At 41.0% G+C, this 19,690-nt stretch overlaps 1 protein-coding gene across 1 annotated transcript; it reads right to left on the bottom strand.

Moving 5' to 3' along the window:
- Nucleotides 1-7,140: 7,140 nt before the first annotated feature.
- LOC115386236 (Fc receptor-like protein 5) lies at nucleotides 7,141-11,442 on the bottom strand. Its single transcript, XM_030088467.1, has 8 exons — nucleotides 11,323-11,442; nucleotides 10,414-10,698; nucleotides 10,019-10,291; nucleotides 9,155-9,445; nucleotides 8,802-9,062; nucleotides 7,752-7,994; nucleotides 7,280-7,390; nucleotides 7,141-7,166 (listed from the first exon to the last, which is right to left on the bottom strand). The coding sequence occupies exons 1-8, from the start codon at nucleotides 11,390-11,392 to the stop codon at nucleotides 7,141-7,143; spliced, it is 1,560 nt and encodes a 519-aa protein (XP_029944327.1). The 5' UTR covers nucleotides 11,393-11,442.
- Between the last annotated feature and the right edge of the window lie 8,248 nt (nucleotides 11,443-19,690).

Here is a 19,690-nt window from a genome sequence, read left to right as displayed (position 1 = left end):
CCTAGAGGACCTCTCTCACTGATGTTCATTGATGTTGTTCTGCAGCTGTGATTGCCTCATTCGGGGGTGTAGAACTGTAGTATCGCAGTAAATCAATAACTGTTTTGGCAGATTTGCATATTTACAGTTAGTACTGTTTACACCCATTGCTGTCATTGTGTTCTGAAGTATTTGTTGTTTGTTCACAGCAGCGCCTGAATCAAGCAGTACCTCCTTCAATCCAGCAGAGGGCGCATTGTGGTTGTTAGATGCATAGTGCAGAGTGACACACAGAGAAGAAGAATGCAAACATGGAATCCCAGAGTCACGAGGCGTGTTGGTTTTGATTGATTCATTAAAAGAGACGCAACGCAATTTCATGATAAAAAAAAAACCAACAGGCAGTAAGGACCTACTTATATGGCACCAAAACCGGCGGAGATTCCATCTCAATTGGTCCCCGCCGCCATTTTATAGGGAATTTCGCGCCCTGATAATACAAAAGAATGTAAAAAAATGCAGTTTTTTTTTTAATTATGAGAACTTACTGCCACTACCACCAAACTCATTTGTGCAGATTCTGCAACCGCCCTCTCTTCAGCTCTCATGTTGTTGTTTTGCTTACTCTCCGCTGCGTGTAACACATGTGAGTGTCCGTCTCAGTCTCCCTCCTGCCCCTCCCTCTGATGTTTCTCATTGGCTGCCATCAGTAAACGAGGTTTGTGGTTGGCTGGCCTGACCTGTGCACCGGCAAGCTTACATGCAGGGCAAGCAGGGGCAATCTTGATATCGTCGATTTTGAGAAACTAATGTCCTGAATGTTCATATCCCGATATCGATATGATAACGATATATCGTTCAGCCCTAAACAGGACTGTCAAAAACAAGCAGAAAAACATTTTTTTAATAAAAACCCAGAGAGAAAAAACACTGGAGAGAAGAAATGGAAGCAAATCGCACTACAGCAAGTTGTTTAAAGAGCTCCATAGCAAAAAACGAGCGATCGCCCCGCCGGTGTTATGGATTAACTGGTTCCCGTGTTAACAAGTGACGGCGGACTTCTATGTAAACACATGCTGATAACAGCAGCTGTTAAAGTAAGACTCATAAAAGACTTTAAACTTATACATTCACTGTAACTGTAGAAAACTGACGTTCGCTAGATCGACTTCAAGTCTCATTCATCTATTGGTCACAAGTTAACACGGGCACCAGTTAATTCAAAACATGAGCATACAGAGCACAAAACACAAAGTTTGTGAAAGCACTTTTTGGAGTAACAGAAAAAATATCTTTAAAGATATGTTTGTATCTGCTTTATCTGAAAGGAATACATTTCCAGGTATGTTGGAAATCTTTTTGTATTTTGTGTTAACTTGCGTTTTAGTTGATAATGGCACACACATTGATGAGAACATTTTAAACTGGCACTCCATGACAAAAAGGTTGCCGACCCCTGGTTTAAATGATGGACATGATGGACAGACCCGGTTTTCCTCTAGAAAGTTGGTTTTCTGTTCCTGGATGTCTTCAGTCTTGTTTTTTGGTCTGAACACTGTTTAAGGAGCACCAAAACAGCTGTGCTTTTTGATGTTGCTCCATCATTGCCTCGCTTCGCCAAAAAAAAAAAAAAACAAGCTCAAAGGTCAAACACACCTGCAGAAAACCAACAAGAGTACTGGAACAGAACCATTTTCTTGCTGTTCGTCAATCACCTGACCACAGAAGTGAGACAGAGTCTGCCTTGCACTACCACGTCTCAAAGCTCAGGACCTTCTCCCTACAAATTGCCACTTTTGACACACAGGTTATGGATGGAGATAAAGGAGGAGTACGGTGCATTGATGCCCACTGTTGACACTGCAGACATGGAGCTGAATTTATGGAGGCAGCACAACAGGCTGATGATACACCTGTAACCAGTGACATCCTGCAACTTCTGAGTAACTGCAGACTTGTGGAGACCAGTGTTGCCAGGTGGGAAATGTCGGATTATCGTACCAGAGACATAAAATTATCGTATTTTGAGGAAAATTATCGTACACCCGTCATAATCAAACTAAAAAAGTCTATTGATGCGCTATAGCCACTCTAGTGTTGAAAAGCGTCTAACAGGCACTCACAGCGCCAATGCAGAATGGATCAAAGAACGTCTGAATAGATTCATCAGCAGCTCCACAGTGGCGTTAGGAGAACGTGTCCCCCATAAACAATGACAGGTGGGAACTAATGAGCCAAATCATGAGGCCTGGAGGCCACCTAATGTCAGGAAATAGACATAGCACCAGGTTTAAAAGGTAAATAGTTTTCATGATAACTGACAAGGAAATAAAGATCTGGCTTCAAGTATTGAAATTTTATTTTCAGTGAAGTAACATTGTCTCTGTCCTCAATGAAAACAGTTCATAAAATCAACAAAAACTACACTTATGTAAACTTAAAAGCGCCTGTGTCGTGCCAAAACTTGATTTTTGCCAGAGTGATTTCTGGTCCGCGGAATCAGTTTTTGTCAAGCAAAGTAAGCTGATTTTGACATTGTAATGTCTTTACTCATTTTTCAAGTGGTATAAAGTACTGATTGTGTTCAAATGTTGTAAATCTGACTCTGCTGTGTTATATTAAATAATTTTGGGGCAAAATATCCCTCTATATACAATACCAGAGGCATAAATCTGTCTTTGGCAAGCAAAATAAGCTGATTTTCACATAATGTCCCTTTACTCAATATTCAAACTGTGCAAAGCACAGCTTGGGGTGAAATCACTCTGTTGAGCGATCTAGTAATTTTGGTGCAGAAAAAAACCACATAGAACAAGGCAGCTGGACGTACAGGAGGCTATCAAATGCAAACACATATAAACATCGTTCGATGTTCTTAAACTAACTTGTTTGAGCCCAATGAAGACTGCTGCAGAGCCAGAGAAGCTGCGCTTTTCAGCCGTTTGCAGACCTGCTACGTTTCTTCTTCTATTTTTTTTTTCCTTTCCTCACTCATGGGGCGGCGCAGCGACTATTCAGCCAATCATTACTGTTGTTCTGAGGCAAGCTCACATTTGGAAAAGCATGATTGGCTTGAAACTGGTCACAAGGAAAGAGATGCCTTCAGGGTTCACAAAAAAAATCCGACAGACAGTTGCGACAGACTGATTACGACCAATTACAACCACACTTTCACGGAATGGTCAAATTATTGTACATTTGGCCTTTTTGGGGATTATTGATCGTACATCATACAGAGGGCAAAATTATTGTACAAATACAATAATTATCGTACACCGGGCAACACTGGTGGAGAAAGCCCTTGCCCACAGCCAGTGCTGAGCCTTCATTCAGTTGTTTGTGTCACTTGAAAACATACCAAGGGATAGGGATGGGAATCAAGAACTGGTTCTACAAAACAATCGATTCCAAGGAATTGTTTGTCTGTCTCCTTGATAATTCCGCTCATCGGTTCCGCTGTGTGCGTGACGACATACCATGCACAGAGAGTGAGCTCACAGCAGCCACAGCATGGCTGCAGACGCGCTACTAATTAACGCGTTACTTTAATGTGGTTTCTGTCAGTAACGAGCAATCTAACGCGTTCATCTTTCCAAACCAGTAATCAGATTAAAATTAGTTTCCTAAGTGACTGTGCGTTACTGCCTCATAATATATGTATAAGTGAATTTCTAAGAGAAAATGTTTCTCTGGCATTTGGGAGTGACGCCGCACGTCACGTTTTCCCAGGGGAGGACAAAACGCCGGGTCACGTCATGACTATGATTTAATTTAATTCATTTATTTAACCCGTTTGGCCCGACGGACCGACAGCTGTGTGCGACTTCACCAGGTGTAAAAAGTGACTAAAGTGCTGCGTAGATTTTTTTTCTTTCAATTGTGTCTCAAACCAGAAGCCTAATCTCACTAACTGAGGCTCCAGCTGCACTTTGACACCAGTGTTTGTTTTACAACAACTTTAAAATCCAGATGCAACAATTTGACAAGTCCCCCTCATCCGCACCTCCAGACACAAAACGCAACAGAACGCAAGATCCGTTTGCTCCACCGCAATATGTTGGATATCAAATGAAACTAGAAAATCTACACTTTAAGAGACACAGGCAGAATATTCTCTGAGCCGACCAGCTCCCGTCAGCGGCAAAACAAACTCAAAACCGATCTTTACTTTTCACAGCCAGCACCTCAGATCGCATGTTTCTCACACGCTTCTTCAACAAATCTCAAAACAAATCACAGTAAACACAAAATGTTTTATTTCCTTACCGTTTTGGGGTCATTTTTCATCCATCTCTCTTCTATATAGCTCTCGTCTGACCAAAACTAACCTCATAATCCTCTGGAGCAGTGAAAAAGCGTCATGCGCCAGAATTAGATGTGCTGCCCCTTGTCGCCATCTTGTGGGCCTGTCGTTCATTTTTGGAGTTTAAATAAAGTTTGTTGACATTCCACGTCTCACAAGCTTTCGAACGATATGTTATACGACTGAGGCATCATCCAGCTGGGAGACATCTTTGAGCGTAACCGCACAGTGCTGCTAGAATGAGGCACTGAATGGCAAATAGTTACTATTTCGGTGATAGTTGGCATTTTTTTTATTCTGAAACATGCACATTTATCTTCATTGTGCGTTTCTACAGCACTAAGCACTTTGTTTTTGTTTTTTTCTTAATGTGAATTTTGCAGATATTATTGTTTACATATTGCAAAGGGGATTTTTCTGTTTTCCTGTGATATAATTGGCTATTTGGTAACACTTTGTTTTCAAGCAATGTTACTGAAAATGTGGTTTCTCTCTGAATGAAGTTACGTTAGCCGCTAACGGTTAGCGCACCTTCGAACTAGCTTCACCCAGCTGCGAACCAGCTTCACTTGTGAAATCCAGTCAGCGGAGGAGGGCAGTGGAGAATCACTTCATGCTACATCTGTTCACTGTGATAACTGTGTGAATGGCATGAATTAGGGGCAAGAGGAGCGGCACATACTGTATGTGCAGTAGAGCTTTGAGCATGTTGTTTTTGGTTGTTGCTTTCAGGTGTTCTTTCATTAAATGTGTGTTGGGGTGTGGACCCTGTAGAGAGAGAGACACGTTTCAGCACCGCAGACAGCTCTGCGTCCGAATTGTCATTTTGGGTCTCGATCACAAACAAGGAATGCGCTGTGTGGTCATGAGATATAAAGTTAATTGGGAGAGTCTTGGGACTGCTGTTAAGTCATTGTTTAAGCTTTTTTTAATGGTGTTATACGATCTTGATTTTATTAGAGTAAGCTGGCACTTACCTGCCGACACATGTAAATTGTCATTGGTGTGTCCATCGCAATTTGTGACTGTCTGCCTACTTAACCCTGGAGCTCACGGCACGTGCCTGCAGCTTTACCTTTAAATGAAGTTCAAAGGTAAAGTTTCCCGACATTTCCTGAAGTTTACTGTAATAATAAACATCAATGGAAAATGCAGGCGTTCCATTTCCCTGTTTCCAAGACGATCCTGTTGAAAATATACATTGCAGATGCAGACGTGGATGTAGACGTCACGTATCTTTCTTTCCTTTTGCTTTACACTTATTGGGGAATACTTGAGCATAGGTCACTTCATCTATTACTCGTTTCTTCCTGCTCTCTAAGTGCTGTCAGAGGAGAATTTTTGGTTACTTTAGTGGAATGTTTAACTTATTGATGACTCTTCACTTTTAGAGTTGAAGACAAAGACTTGTGCTTTCTCCTGCTTCCATTCTTCAAACTCCATGAGGAGGATTCACAGTTATCAGGAGTTACCAGAGTCTCTGTTTCCATTAAAATAAGCTTCTAAATCAAACATTTTCATTGGAATTCTTCACGTTTTGTCTCTATAAACACAACCAGCCTATGAAGATAAAATAACCCTTAAAATAATCCCAGTGTGGGAAATCCAGTCATCACAGCAGCTCCACATTCAAGAAATATGAAACAAGAAGTAATAAAGATAAGCTTACACGGACTAAATATTTACTATGCCAAAATTGAAGTAAAAGAGCATTAATTACATTGCAACATCATTGCATTTTAGACAGTGCTTGTGCTGGAATCACGCTGATCGTGAGCCGTATCTATTCAAGTATAAAAGACAAAAAAAAAGTTTTAAAAAACTGAAATAGTTCCAAAGTGACAAAACAGAAATGATAAAACAATAATAATCAGCAGAACAGTTGGACACAACGTATAAAAAAGGCCTGTGCAGATTTCAAATAACAATCCTCCAATAATCACAACAAACTGATGTGACAATTGATGTGAAACAGTGAAAGAAACGACTGAATCTATCAATCAACCAGACATTTTCACGTCAAACATGTGGAATGAAGCCTCTTCCTCCACACACCGTCCCACACACAGTGTGTATTCTGTGCATGAGGAGCAGCTCCTTGTTTCAACCACCAGGCTTGATTTGGTTTCAGTCTCTTGTCATGTTTTAATTTAATCAGAACCTGTTGATTCTCGGACTCTGCTGTGGTTTCCAGTCCTGAAGATGAGGCTCCACTGGCATCACTGACACTGATTTATGGCTTTTCCTTCCTCCGTCCTAAAATTCAGTTCAAGGTTGGCATTTTAAATAGTTTTTCACATATATTTTCACAGAATGGAGAGACTTTCCTTTATTTCTTATTCTGCGTACTCACATCATTCATAAAGATCATCAAGCTGGTGGGATGTGACATTGATGTAATCCTGAGCTGGTTCACCTGTATTGATATCATATAAATTTCCATCAGTACTATTTGATCATGTTTCTCTGTTCAGCACTTCCTTTTCACTGAGGTCGCTGCAACAAGCTCAAGACTCAACCTGGACTTTATTTAATAGAAGGTTTGTGTCAGACTGACCGTTTGCAGGGTTTCCAGGGCATCTGAGGGATTCATAAAGAGAAACATCACCTAGAAGAAGTCAAAGAAATGCAGATCAGACACTTCAGCAAGCAGTTAAAGTCAGATCAGATGATATTAGGAGAGTATTAATTCTGAAAGTGAACCGTGCAGGAGAGAGGAGTAAAGTTGACTTTCACTCTGGGTCACTGGCTGGTTTGTCGCAGAGCTTTGATTGACATGCAAAGACTCAATACGCCTGAAAATGAAGCAAATTATTCAGGAACATGCAGCTTATTTCAATTAAAACCAGAGATGAGCGTCATACCAACCTGCTGCAGCATGACCCTGGAAAACAAATCAATTATATCAAACCATACTGTGCAGACAGTTATTTATATTGTATAAAATCTAAATCCATCATCATTTTTCAGGAGGTTATAAAGTTAAAATCAACTCACTCTTTATGCATTTGTAGCAGCACAGCAGGCAGAGGATGAAAATAAGCAAAACTCCACAAACCAGCCCAAAGATCAACCAGACATGGAATGAAGAGCTCTCAGATCTGGACACTGCAACAATGAATATTATGGAAGATTAAAACTCATGGTTGGAAGCGTTTATCAGGATAGTGACCATATTTGGTAACTTCCTGTTCTTTGAACTAATGCAATCACAATAAACAGCTCATAAAAACATTGAAATATGTTCAGTTTAATGATGTCCAATGCATTTTATTACATATAAAAGGCACAGAGACATGTTTAATCACACTCAATATGAAGAGATATTTTCTCAGAGTGTATTTAGTCTCACTGTGGATCCATATTTTCAGTTGCCATGTATCTGGAAGCTCTTGATTTGTATCTTATCAAGAGTTAACATCACAAAGAAGTTATAATTTTATGAGAGACCATGTAAAAGGTTAGTCACCTTTCACAGCCATCCAGCTTTGTGCTGATTCTCTTCCATTGTACTGACACTTGTAGAAACCTTCATCTGATTCTGACACTGCAGAGATCTTCATCTCTCCTCGTCTCTCATTTTCAATGAGTTTGTTATTTTTGTAGAAAAACACATCAGAGGGAATATTTCCTGTCTTCATGACACAGAGGAGAGTTACAGACTCTCCCACAGGTACAGGATACACAGGGCTCACCAGGATAACGCCATCAGCTGGAAAACAAAATTCAGTTCATTCATTAGAAGGTGAGATGATGAGGATGGAAAATACACACTAATAAGTTGGTGTTTTTCATCCATCTGTCCATCTTCTGTAGCGCTCCATCATACTGAATGTTCCAGGCTGCTGGAGTTAAATCTCAGCAGACTCTGGGTGAGGGCAGAGGACACGCTGGACAGTTCAACACTTCATCACAGGACAGAAAATCAGACACATTCACATCACACCAGCTCTGATTTTCATTCACCTTTTCTTTACAATTACACTATGAGCTGAAGTTTAGGGATCAAAGGTGCAACACAAATACAATGATAAAAATAAATAAATAAATAAATAAATAAATAAATAAATTAGAAATTGGCACTCAGAGAGCGCAGACCTCCGCCACAGGTCAAATTAGTCACCAACAACAATAAGAACACCATATATAATAAAACAACATTGTGACCGGGGGTGTGATCAGAGCGGACTGTGCGAAAGAATGCCCTATCTCTCAACAATAAAGAGTCCTTAAAAAAAAATCCTGGATCCAGACAGTGATCCGGATCATCACCAAAATTTAAGATATTCTAAGTTAGCCCAAGACCCACCTTTCCACAACGTTTCATTACAATCCGTCCATAATTTTTTCCGTAATGTTGCTGGCAAACCAACCAACAAACCAACAAACTGCAGTGATTACATTACCTCCTAACAGAGGTAATAATAGAACTGGTTCTGTTTTAATGCAAAAAAATAATGAAAAATAAAATTGAAAACAGCCTCAAAACTCCCAACGAGCAGAGAAAAAGACAACTCACAGTGTGTGGAGATATTGACTGCATTGCTGAACTCTGTTCCAGACTCACACCAGTACACAGCTTTTCTTGGAGCCTCATTCTTAATATATGTTGATCCATTGATTGCAGCTGGAGGAAGAAAGCTCAACAGCGAGTCGTCAGTCAGAAACTGGATCAGCCTCCACTGGGAAGAGTTTCCTTCACATGTCAGTGAGAGAGATTCAGAGGTGAAGTGTTGGACTCTGTCAGGATTCACTGTGAGAGACGCTGATGGATGAACACCTGGACAAAACATCAAGGCTCAGTGAAGGATGGCATTTCTATTGTGGCTGCTGGAAGACAACAGTTCAAGTGTTCCAGAAAGACAAACTGACCTGAAGACCAGACAAATGTGGGACGACTGTATTGTGTGTAAATCAGCGGATCCCCTCGTCCAGCTGAACATGCATATCCTGCTGTGTGTGTCTGTCCATGAACTGTGAAGGAATTGTTTGCTGTCCCACTGCTGGTACCAGGTAGAGGCTCATAGGTGTAGGAATCCTGAGAGTTTGGAACAGCTTTGAACCAGTAGAAGCTCCACCCTGCTGACGGAGGCTCAGTGTGACAGATCAGAGTGACTGAAGCTCCAGGAATCAACCATGATGGAGACACAGAGAGCTTTGGTCCTGAAGGAGAGAGGTTATTTCATGAAATCCAAATGTAATACGCTTTCGCCTGGATAACATGAGTCATCTATACCTTGACTGAGTTTTAAGAAACCCAAAACAAAGCAAAGGAAAAAAAACCAAAAAACTTCAACATATTTGCTAACTAAGTGTGAACTCAAGATTTCTGTTTCTTCACCGGTTCATCCACACACACACACACACACACACACACACACACACACACACACACACACACACACGTTTGTACTTATATCGTTGTGAGGACACTCATTGACATAATGCATTTCCTAGCCCCTTACCCTAACCCTAACCATCAAAAATAAATGCCTAACCCTAACCTATGCCCGAAGCCCAACCTAAACCCAATTGTAACCCTCTATCAAAAACCAAGTCTTAACCCTCAAAAAGCCAAAAAAGGCCTTTTGAAAAGTGAGGACCGGCAAAAATGTCCTCACTTTGCAAAAATGTCCTCACTCTGTTGGTGAAATACGAATTTTGGTCCTTACTTTTGGGTATGTACAAGAACACACACACACACACACACACACACACAAATCTGATGAGACATACTGCTTAATACTGTCAGTGTGACGGTGTTGCTCCAATCTGTTGACTGTGCTCCTCTCAGCTTGTTTCCTTTACATCTGTATTCTCCCTGGTGCTGTGAAGAAAGAGCCTCCATCCTGTATTGGCTGACATTTGGTGGTTTGAGTAAACTGCTGGTTTCCCACTCATACTCCCATCCTGTGTTTCCTCCATCGATGGCACATCTGAGAGCGATGGTCTCTCCTTGGTAGAGCTGTGGTCTGTCGTGTTGCAGAGTCAGGGTTGCCTTGTTTGGGACTGTCCATGTTAGAAAGCACAAAACAGGATGAAAACTCAGGACAGGTGGATCAGACAACAGCGAAAAGAATCTTATGTCATGTTACGACGTTTGAATCTGCACTTCAGAAAATCCTGCTCACTTATTTTAGTGACACTGATGGGATCACTGTACTCTGTGTAGTAAAGTGGATCTCCTCTTCCTCCTCTTCCTCCTCTTCCTCCTCTGCACCAGTAACGTCCCTCCTGTGAGACTTCAGACTGACTCAGATACTCATCAGTATCATGTGTGTTCAGGAGGGAGGTTTTGGAGTCTCTGTACCAGAAGTATTTCCATCCAGCTGATGGATTCACTGAGCAGGTCAGCGTCACTCTGCTGCCTTCAGACATGTTGAATTTATTGGTTCCCAGTTGAGCTTTTGGTTGAGCTGTTGAGAACAGTCACAGAATAAACATGTCAACAGTATAAAGTCTGGTGGAGATGTGACTGAGCCAGTGTTTCAGACAGACTGTAGTGCTGATAGTGTCAGTAAACATGTCCTGAACTACAAGATCTAAATTTGATAAGTTACTCAAGCTACTGATTCATTTTTTCATTGCTATTTGGAATAACTTGACTCCATGCATGTTCAACATGAAACAGGAACATTGTAAAATGTATTATCTTTTCAAGACAACGAATCTTGAGTTATTTTTGTCAAAATACAATTTATTACTCATGTACAGTTTAAGGACTGAACTGCCAATTCATGTTTTACCATGTTTAATAAAATCTAAAAATATTTAGATTAACTTGACTCCAAACATGTCAGACCTCACATTCACGTGTAAATAGTATGAAACAGGAACTTTTTCAAAAGCATCATCCCTTGAAAGATAATTGGTCGTCAGGTAGTGATGCCCCCCCCCAAAAAAAATACTACTCATGCACAGTTTAAGGACTGAATTGGTTGTCATGTTGTCATAATATTAGTTAGATTATGTTGGAGTTTGTTATCTCATTGTCTGAATATCAGTTTGACAAACAAGAAAAACCAACAAACATCACTTACGGAACACTGACACTGTGAAGGCTTCACTCCATGTGGTTGAAGAATAAAAGTCATCTCTGCATATGGCCATACATCGATACTCTCCACTGAGGGACTCAGAAGCAGTGAATTGTAACAACTTTTCATCCTCCTTTGGAAGTGATCGTGAATTTCTCCTCCAGTAATACCTCCAGTCAGTCTTCTCTCCTCCCTGGACCTCACATGTCAGAGTGATCTTCTCACCCTGGAATATCTGAGACCAGCTGGGTTGTCGTGTTATGACAGGCTTGTTGGTGACTGTTTCCACCAGATATGAGGAAACAAAGACAAACACACACATTAGTTTCATCAGGATTTCTATGACGATCGACAAACAACTTATTGGTGACAAAAATACTGAACTCACAAGTTATCAGAATGATGACTTCATCACTCATGTCAGAAAGATAACCTGATGTTTCTCTCTCTCCTCTGCACCGGTAAATTCCTCCTTTAGATACCTGGATGACTCCATTGTCCCCAACATTTGTTTCAACTCGTGTCTCCGAGCTGGTTGATGATTTTCTTCTATAAAACTCATATTTCCATCCATCAGAGTCTCTCACAGAGCAGGAAAGACTCACTGAGCCTCCGACTGAGATGGTTGTGGTGCCTGATGTCAGTGTAGCCCTGGGTTTCTCTGTGGATGGAAAAACACGTACACCTTGAAATAACTCAGAAAACTTTGTGGGGTTTTTTTTCTGATAATGATTAAATTGTAAAATGACTTTTAAATTTATTGTGAGTTTATTCTGAAGTACATCTTTAACACAGACTCAGTGAGAACATTTGTTCTTTGGAATGAGTTTAAACCAACCTTAAAGAGCAACCAGACACATGGAGAACCAGAAATATGAAATAAATATACAATGACTAAAATATATTTTGGAGAAGACATTTTTAAAGATTCTTCTTTTTCAGTTGTTCATGCAAAAACAACAACAATGAAATAAATATCAATAGTAGCAAAAGTGCTAAAAGAGAGGAGAGTGTAAATGAATCACCTGCAGCACAGCCTCTGCAGAGCAGGACACAAAACACTGAAATAAAGATGAAACATGAAGACATTAGAGCTTCAGTGACTTTGACTGGTTGGTGTGTAACATTAACTTGAATCCAATAATGAGAAAATCCAACAAGTGAAAGAAACTCGGCTCTTCTCACTAAAACCCGACTGCTGGTCTGTGTGAAGTGAAGAGAAGAAGTGTGTGAAATACTCACAGAAAAACCACAGATGAGAGAATAACCTGCCTCCCATTCTGACATGCAGCCTTTATCACAGGAAGTCTTTGTGTGAAGAAGAAAAGATCAGCATTAGAGACAAAAGAAGAACAGTCAGGAAACAGAAGAGACACTTCATAGAAATGCTGCATTTTAACCTCCTTGAATTTTTTCTGCTCTTCATCCTAACAGGATGGACGCAGCGTTGAAAAGGTTGAAAAGATTTTAATCTGACTTGTGAGTTCAGTGAAAAAACAACATGCTGACCTGCCAAATAAGGACATGAAATCAGCTCAGTTTTCCACATTTGAATCAATTTAAACTGCAGTTACTCCTTAATATTCTACAACTGAATGAATTTGAAGGTGGAGAAAACCAAATGCAGTTTGATTCAATCAGCTAATTTAAAGACATTTAGTTACACGTTTGTATAAATTTGTTGTGCAAATTTTGGAAAGAAATTCATTTCCATTTTTGATAACCTCACTTTAATAAACATTTGCCATCCCTATCAATCATTCTGATCAATGAGAACGATTCAGAGTTCCAGTTGAAGGATGAACACAGCTGATGGCAAAGTTTATTAAAGTTTCAGTAAATTTAAAACTCTGATTTCTCAAGTTCTCTCAGAAACTTTTTAATGACAAAACCATTTAGTTTCTGTCTGAAAGTAAGTTGGAAAAAGTTCAATGCAATTTTTCAATATTAAGCTGGAGTTTGCAAACAAGCATCATTCTGGAGTAAAAATAGACATCATGTTAACGTATGTGAGATTTCCTCTTTCTTCACCACCAGCAAAAAAAAAAAAGGAAAAAAAAAGAAACGTTTAAACAGTCATTGTGGTGCAGTCAGGTCTTTTTCACTTCTGTACCTTCTACCAGAAGCTGTTTTGTTTCACTTTTATTGAAGTTAAAAAGTTGAATCAGTCTTTTTTACACATGGATCTGAATTTCTAGTTTTATCACTGACTGTCTGATGGTGATCCTCCTGATGAACTTTTATTCTTTTCATGAAACTTCAAGTCGAAGACACAAAACCAAACAATCAGACAAAGAAGAAAAAAGAGATTACATCCAAATCAGTGAACAGAAAACACAGCGGCCCTAATTTATCAAATGATCGTTCGGCCATATGAAAGACGCTGTATGATAAATGAGGGCCAGTGACATTTCCTAAAATAGCTCTGAAATATTTCTTTTAAAAAAGTTCAATATTCACACTACCAGTAAAACAAGAGGCCAGAGATCCACAAGGCTAATTAATCCACCAAGAATTAATACATGATCAATACTGATAATCAAAGTTCTCATCATACTCACTGATCTCAGTTCTGCTCAGCAGATGTTGGAAATCCACTGAACTCTTTCACCAATCTGTGGAAAATATCTACTTCTTAAAGATTTCATGTGAAAACTGAGAGTCTCTATCATGGAGAGTCCCATTAATGTGACTCAGAGGCGTCTGACTCGTCTTCTGAACGTTGAGCTGAGCTTCTGGTTTCATCAATTCTCTCACAGGAAGCCAAAAGAGACACATTGAAAATGACAGATGAAGTTCAGCCTCCTCTGCCTGCAGCTTTCAGTGACGATATTCAGTCAGTTTGCTCACAATCTGAACATTTGTGATCAGTTTTCTTTGGAACAATTTTTCTGAAAATCAGCCTTATTACAACAAACCTGCACATGACCTGTGATTTTATATCTCTCTGAAATATTAATGTTTGCATTTGTCCTTGTTCAATAAATGTCTAAAAAAGTATGTGTGTTGACACAAATGTATGTTTCCCAATGAGAAATCCCTGACTTTAATCTTGGATTTCAGCAAATCTTTCTTGAATTAAAAGTGATAAATGTCCATGTTGTCAAGTAGAACTTTCTGCAGGTCTTGGTTGTTCATGCTGATCCACTCACTGATCTGGGGCCCTAACTTGGTAGACTCCACTGAGTCCGCCTGCTGTCAGTGGAGCGTAAAGTGCGTCGTCGGCGGATAAAGTCAACGGGGCCTGTCCAGAAAATTGTCCTAATTTCGTGAACCAGGCGCAGTCACGCCTCCATCCCGCCCACCGGCACAGGTCGCGCAAGAGGGAGGAGAGAAAGTGGGTTTAACCCAGCTGAGCGTAATTTGACCAATCAAATGAACACCTCTCCTTTTTTTTAAATGCACTGCAGCGAAGGACACTGCTTCATTAACATGATGAAATACATTTTATTTCCTGGCCTCAATACTAAACCATAGTGAAGTAACAATGTATATGACTGTATTTTGAAATAAATAATCTCTTGAAGAGCTTGGGGAGCCAGACAAATGAAATAAAAATGCAGACACCCTGCATTTAGCGGCTACATAAAGACTTTGTAGGGAAAGGTAAAATCTGTTTTTATGTGCATAGATACATTTGGGAAAGCACAAAGAATTAGAGGTATAAACCTCTGTCTGCGCGCCTATCACTCAGCGCAGCTGCACAGTGGAGCTGGGTGAGTCTACTTAGGACTGCTGGTTCTGCTGTCATCCAGATCAATGTCCTCTGAAATGATTCCCTGTAATTCCTATCACCAGTGGCGTATTTACCTAGCACTGGGCCCTCATGCAGAATTCTTATATGTGCCCCCAATGCCAGAAATTACACATTTTTCAGACAAAAAAAAAAAAAAACACTCTCAGATGAAGGTAAAAAAACGCCCATAAAAGTCAAATATCTGTCAGTCATTAGAAATGCTCTTGTGTGGAAAAAAAGAGAAGAAAAAAGAAAAGAGGATGAGCATTCCAACTCAGCTTCCTAACAAAATGTGGTGACGGCGCACCAGAACAACAGATTAAAAGCTCTTGATCATTTAAAGTACGAGTTAAGCAGAAATAAATTTGTGTTATGAGTTTGTTACACTGTATAAACATGTGTCATTAACCACTGAGCCAAATTTGAATGATTAAAAAAATTGCCAAGTATATAAAATAAGGTCTCAAAATCATGTAAAAACAAGCTCTTCTCTCTGCTGTGAAACGCTGGGGGCGTGTCAGCCAGAAGCGCTGGAGCCACGCCCACAGCGGGAGGGGAGCCGCCCCCAGCTGGGTCCGTCTCAGGAGGCTGTACGCTGACAAGCTAGCGCTCTAACAGCCTCGTGAGACGGACCCAGCCCTATATACTACCAGTTTGAGCCATCAGAGCCAAAACTGACTCTGAGTCAGATGCTGAGGAGCTCAGCCTCGTTCCTCACAGTCTCCATCAGAATGGTCATTTATTTGTTTTAATTAAACAGTGGGATTCCCCCGGTCCGCACCAGTTCTAAGCCAGCTGCCAGGCGCCAGCCGAGTCGACCCGCGGCTCCGGGCAGGGAAGCCGTGGGTCCGCGGCTGGGGAGATCCGCGGGAAGGGCCCGGCGCGTGTCCAGAGTCGCCGCCGCCGACCGCCGACCCAACCCCCTCCGAAACCGACCCGCCTTTCGCGGCGGCGTCGGACACCGCCCCGCGGACTAACCGCCGCGACCCCCGGGGAGAAGGCCTCCCGGACCCGGCCGCGCCTCGTGGCGCGGTGGCAGGCCCGGGGTGAGCCGGCACCCCCCGGGGACGAGGGCAACCCGCGAGGCGGGCCGTGTGGGTTTATTTAGCTAACGGCATCGTTACCCTGCACACTGTGGCATGCAGGGAAGATGCACGAGCGACATGGAGGTGACACGCCTGGTTAGCTGACTGCCTGACTGGTTAGCTCGCTGCAAACTGTCGTACGAGATGCTATCCGAGACTCGAAAGCCAGCGGGAAAACCACAGATGCCAATACACTAAATGTTTTTATATCACTCAGCATAAGGGGGGGCGGGTTTATGCCAATGAGGGCCGCGTTACGTAACGCGGCCCTCATTTCTGACCCGCCCATTAAATCCTGAACACAGAAGCGGTGAAAAAAGTCTGTGAAGTCTACCTCCAAAATTAAATCATAAATGGAGGAATGGCTTTTATATGTTGTAAAGAAACAAATGTATGACTTATTTAAGGTGTTTAGAAGAAAATGGCTGATTTTGGTTAACTCGGACTTTAAATACACAACAGCTCTCCCTGTCTCTGCTTACCTTACAGCTGCACCTTCCTGGCTTTTCTCTCTGCAAACTCGTCTATCAGGCTCCGGGCGGCATGAGGCTGAGCCAGTGTCTGCCAGTGAGAATCTGGTCTCCGGAATACAGGAACTACTTGCGATACAGCTTAACTGCTACTAAGTAAATAAAATGTGTGGAAACAATCGTTCAGTTCTTCTTTCTTACTGAAAAAACACTGCATCGCATCATTGAACACATTACCACGTCCTGCCGACTTTTTCTCACAACATGCAGAGACAGCCTGCACTTCAGAGGCCCTTCTTCTTCTGTGGTGTCTGTGTAAAATAAGGTTGAACATGCAAACAGCACACCTAGTGGCATGAAGTGCAAATGCAGTTATGGCCCCATTAGGTAGGTTCCCGACATGTCAGTGTAAACTATACGGGGGATTTCAAGTTGTGTCGCTGATATCCGCCGTCTACCGGGGCCCCCTACCAGCAACTATCCGGTGAGTACTCGGAAAGGGCCCCATGCGGGGGATTTTCGACACGCTGTCATTGCAGCGTCTAGTGTAGCGCCCAATGACGTATGGAATTACTTGACCGCTCGCTGCTCGGCGGACAGCAGCGACGCCATGGCAAATCAGCGCTGACTTCCGGTAGGGGCAAGAAGCAGTGGGGCGCTAAGTAATCCAGTGTAAATACACAGACTTCAAGGCCTGCTTGTCACCACTGATGGGACAATATGTGTTATGTTATGGCTTTCACTGTTAGCAGACAGTAAAATCTCTGTCCTTGTTTAGCCCTCACAGACAAGAAAAAACAAAGCATGTTTGTAGTTGACAGATACGGAATTTCGGTCTCAACAACTCTTAAACAAAACGTCAGTGACATACAAAGGGCGCCTGCATCCCATCGTTGTGAGGTGGACTACATGCTACAAGCTCATTCTTATTAAAAGTATGTGTCTATCAAGCATCAGAAACAATATTGATTTCTATAAGCAGCCGGTCCTGCTGTGGGGTTAAGGGACCGTCTACAATTTACAAGACGCAGCAACAGTGAAGACTAACACCAAAAAAATAAAAAAAAACTAACGAAAAAAAAACGTAATACCACCACTGGGATTCACTGCAGTGTCACCATAATCCACCACAACCTTCATTTGTCTCCTATCAGATCTATTGGATATGACATTTGTCTTCACTGTTGCAGCGTCCTGTTAATTGTAGACGGCCCCTTAACTGCTGATTTAAATCAAAAATGTTTCTGCCAAAACAGAAACTATACCAAATAAGAAAGTTAATGTTTTAAACATTTTTTCTCCAATTCAAATGATTCAGTTGGACTTTCACAGCTGCTCAGACCCACATACCTTGGAATGGTTGCTTTTTTCCTCCCACAAAAATGGCAATAAAAAGTTTCTGGAGGAGCAATTGTTGCAGTCAGAACATGCACAGTATTTATGTAATATATTTATGTGATAATGCTTTAATGCTCAATAAAGAACTGAACTGAACTGAATACCTTAACATACACAGAGGTTTTTCAGAGTAAAATGTAAGAAATAAAGTAGTGTAATAAAAAAAATCAAGTCAATTTAAGCAGTGGGGGTCCATTGAATACAATGGACACTCATTTCTAGAATAATTACAACAGATTGAGTGAAACAGCCAAAGGAAGACAAGAAATGGAAAAAATGACAGCATGAAACACAGTAATTGCAATAAAAATTAAAAGTTTATTCACAGTCGGGGCGGATCTAGGATTCTAGGAGATCAGGGGCTTAGCCCTGAGGGTGCAGATGCCAATTTATTTTTTCTGGCATTTTTTGCCGTAAACTATCTTTATTTCATTTATTTAATTTTTTTTTTCATCAACTTACCACCAATTCAAAGCTGAGAAAGGCACAGAGAACACTTAAAAATCAGACCCTTTAATGATGCAAATGTCTTACCACCAGCAGCCTTGAAGTCATTGTTTTATACCCCATGTACACTGAAAGAAAAAAAAATATAAAATACAAAAGTTATTCAGACTGATCATAAACTAAAGAAATAAAATACCTTATTTCCTTACTGCAGGCTGCCTGTGATCCTGGCTGGCACCTCTGCTGTCCTTCACTGCTCTGTTCTTCAATCCTGTCCTCAAATCCTGTCTTCAATCCTCCTGTCTCTCCTCTCTTTCTTTCTCTGCACATTTTTTATGACTTCCTGTTCATTTCTCCCCTCACTCTTTCACTCCTTCCTCTCTTCTGTCTCTGTTACTCTTTAAATACAATATTTCAGAGCTGTTCTCATGTCTTGTCATGCCTTTTTTGGAATGTTAAATGTGGGTCATCTCCTGTCTTTTCCTCTTCACTCACACATGAACCAAAATAAATAAAAATATTTAGAAATAAAACCTATGAAACATACTGATATATTGAGCTTAAATGTTTGAAATGTTTCTTGATGAGATTAGAAAATTCTCCCTCTTCTTTAAATAAATGAACTGTTTTAAACTCCCTTGGATTAGCTGAAAATACATCATTAATAACTGTTGATTGAACCACCCAAAAGTGTACATATTAGCTAAAATTAGGACAAGCTTAAACATCTGCAGTAATAATATACAGTATAATAATCCAAAAACATCCTATACAATGGGAAAGCACTGACAGGGAGCACTTTTCTGCACAATGAATACTTTAATCATTTTGCTAGTAATACTTTTCATTCATATTTCATAAAGGGTTTTTAGTCTTATCCTGGAATGCAACGTTGATCTTGCTGTCTTTCATTTTCAGTGCTGTGTTGTTGTTAGTATTAATGGATAACACTGACAGCCAGCGAGCAAAATCAGTCAGAGTTTCACAAACCGGGAACATCAATCTGTGTAGCAGCTGCTGCTGCTGCTGCTGCTGCTGCTGCTGGTGGCGACATCTGCTTTTTGAAAAAGCTTCTGATATCCATTATGAGTCGACTCTGGTTAGCAGTAGAATCAAGGAGCAGCAACGTGAACTCTTCTTCTTCTGGACAGGCTGCAGACTGCTGGCTGCTCTCCAGCGCATGCTGCCACTCTCTGGTGAATTCCAGTACTGCACATTATACTCAGACCAGCTCG

Source organism: Salarias fasciatus, chromosome 3 (genome assembly GCF_902148845.1).
Source record: "Salarias fasciatus chromosome 3, fSalaFa1.1, whole genome shotgun sequence".
Taxonomy (NCBI): Eukaryota; Metazoa; Chordata; class Actinopteri; order Blenniiformes; family Blenniidae; genus Salarias; species Salarias fasciatus.
This window is presented reverse-complemented; position numbering and strand designations above follow the sequence as displayed.

Bases quoted from the DNA above. Each gene is read 5' to 3' on its own strand.
- LOC115386236 (XM_030088467.1), bottom strand. From the start codon at position 11,392: ATGGCCATATGCAGAGATGACTTTTATTCTTCAACCACATGGAGTGAA. The intron at 7,391-7,751 runs GTGACTAACCTT...TCATTGTTGCAG, and splicing joins AAGCTGGATGGCTGTGAAAG to TGTCCAGATCTGAGAGCTCT. The intron at 7,167-7,279 runs GTGAGTTGATTT...TTTGTTTTCCAG, and splicing joins CTGCTACAAATGCATAAAGA to GGTCATGCTGCAGCAGGTTG.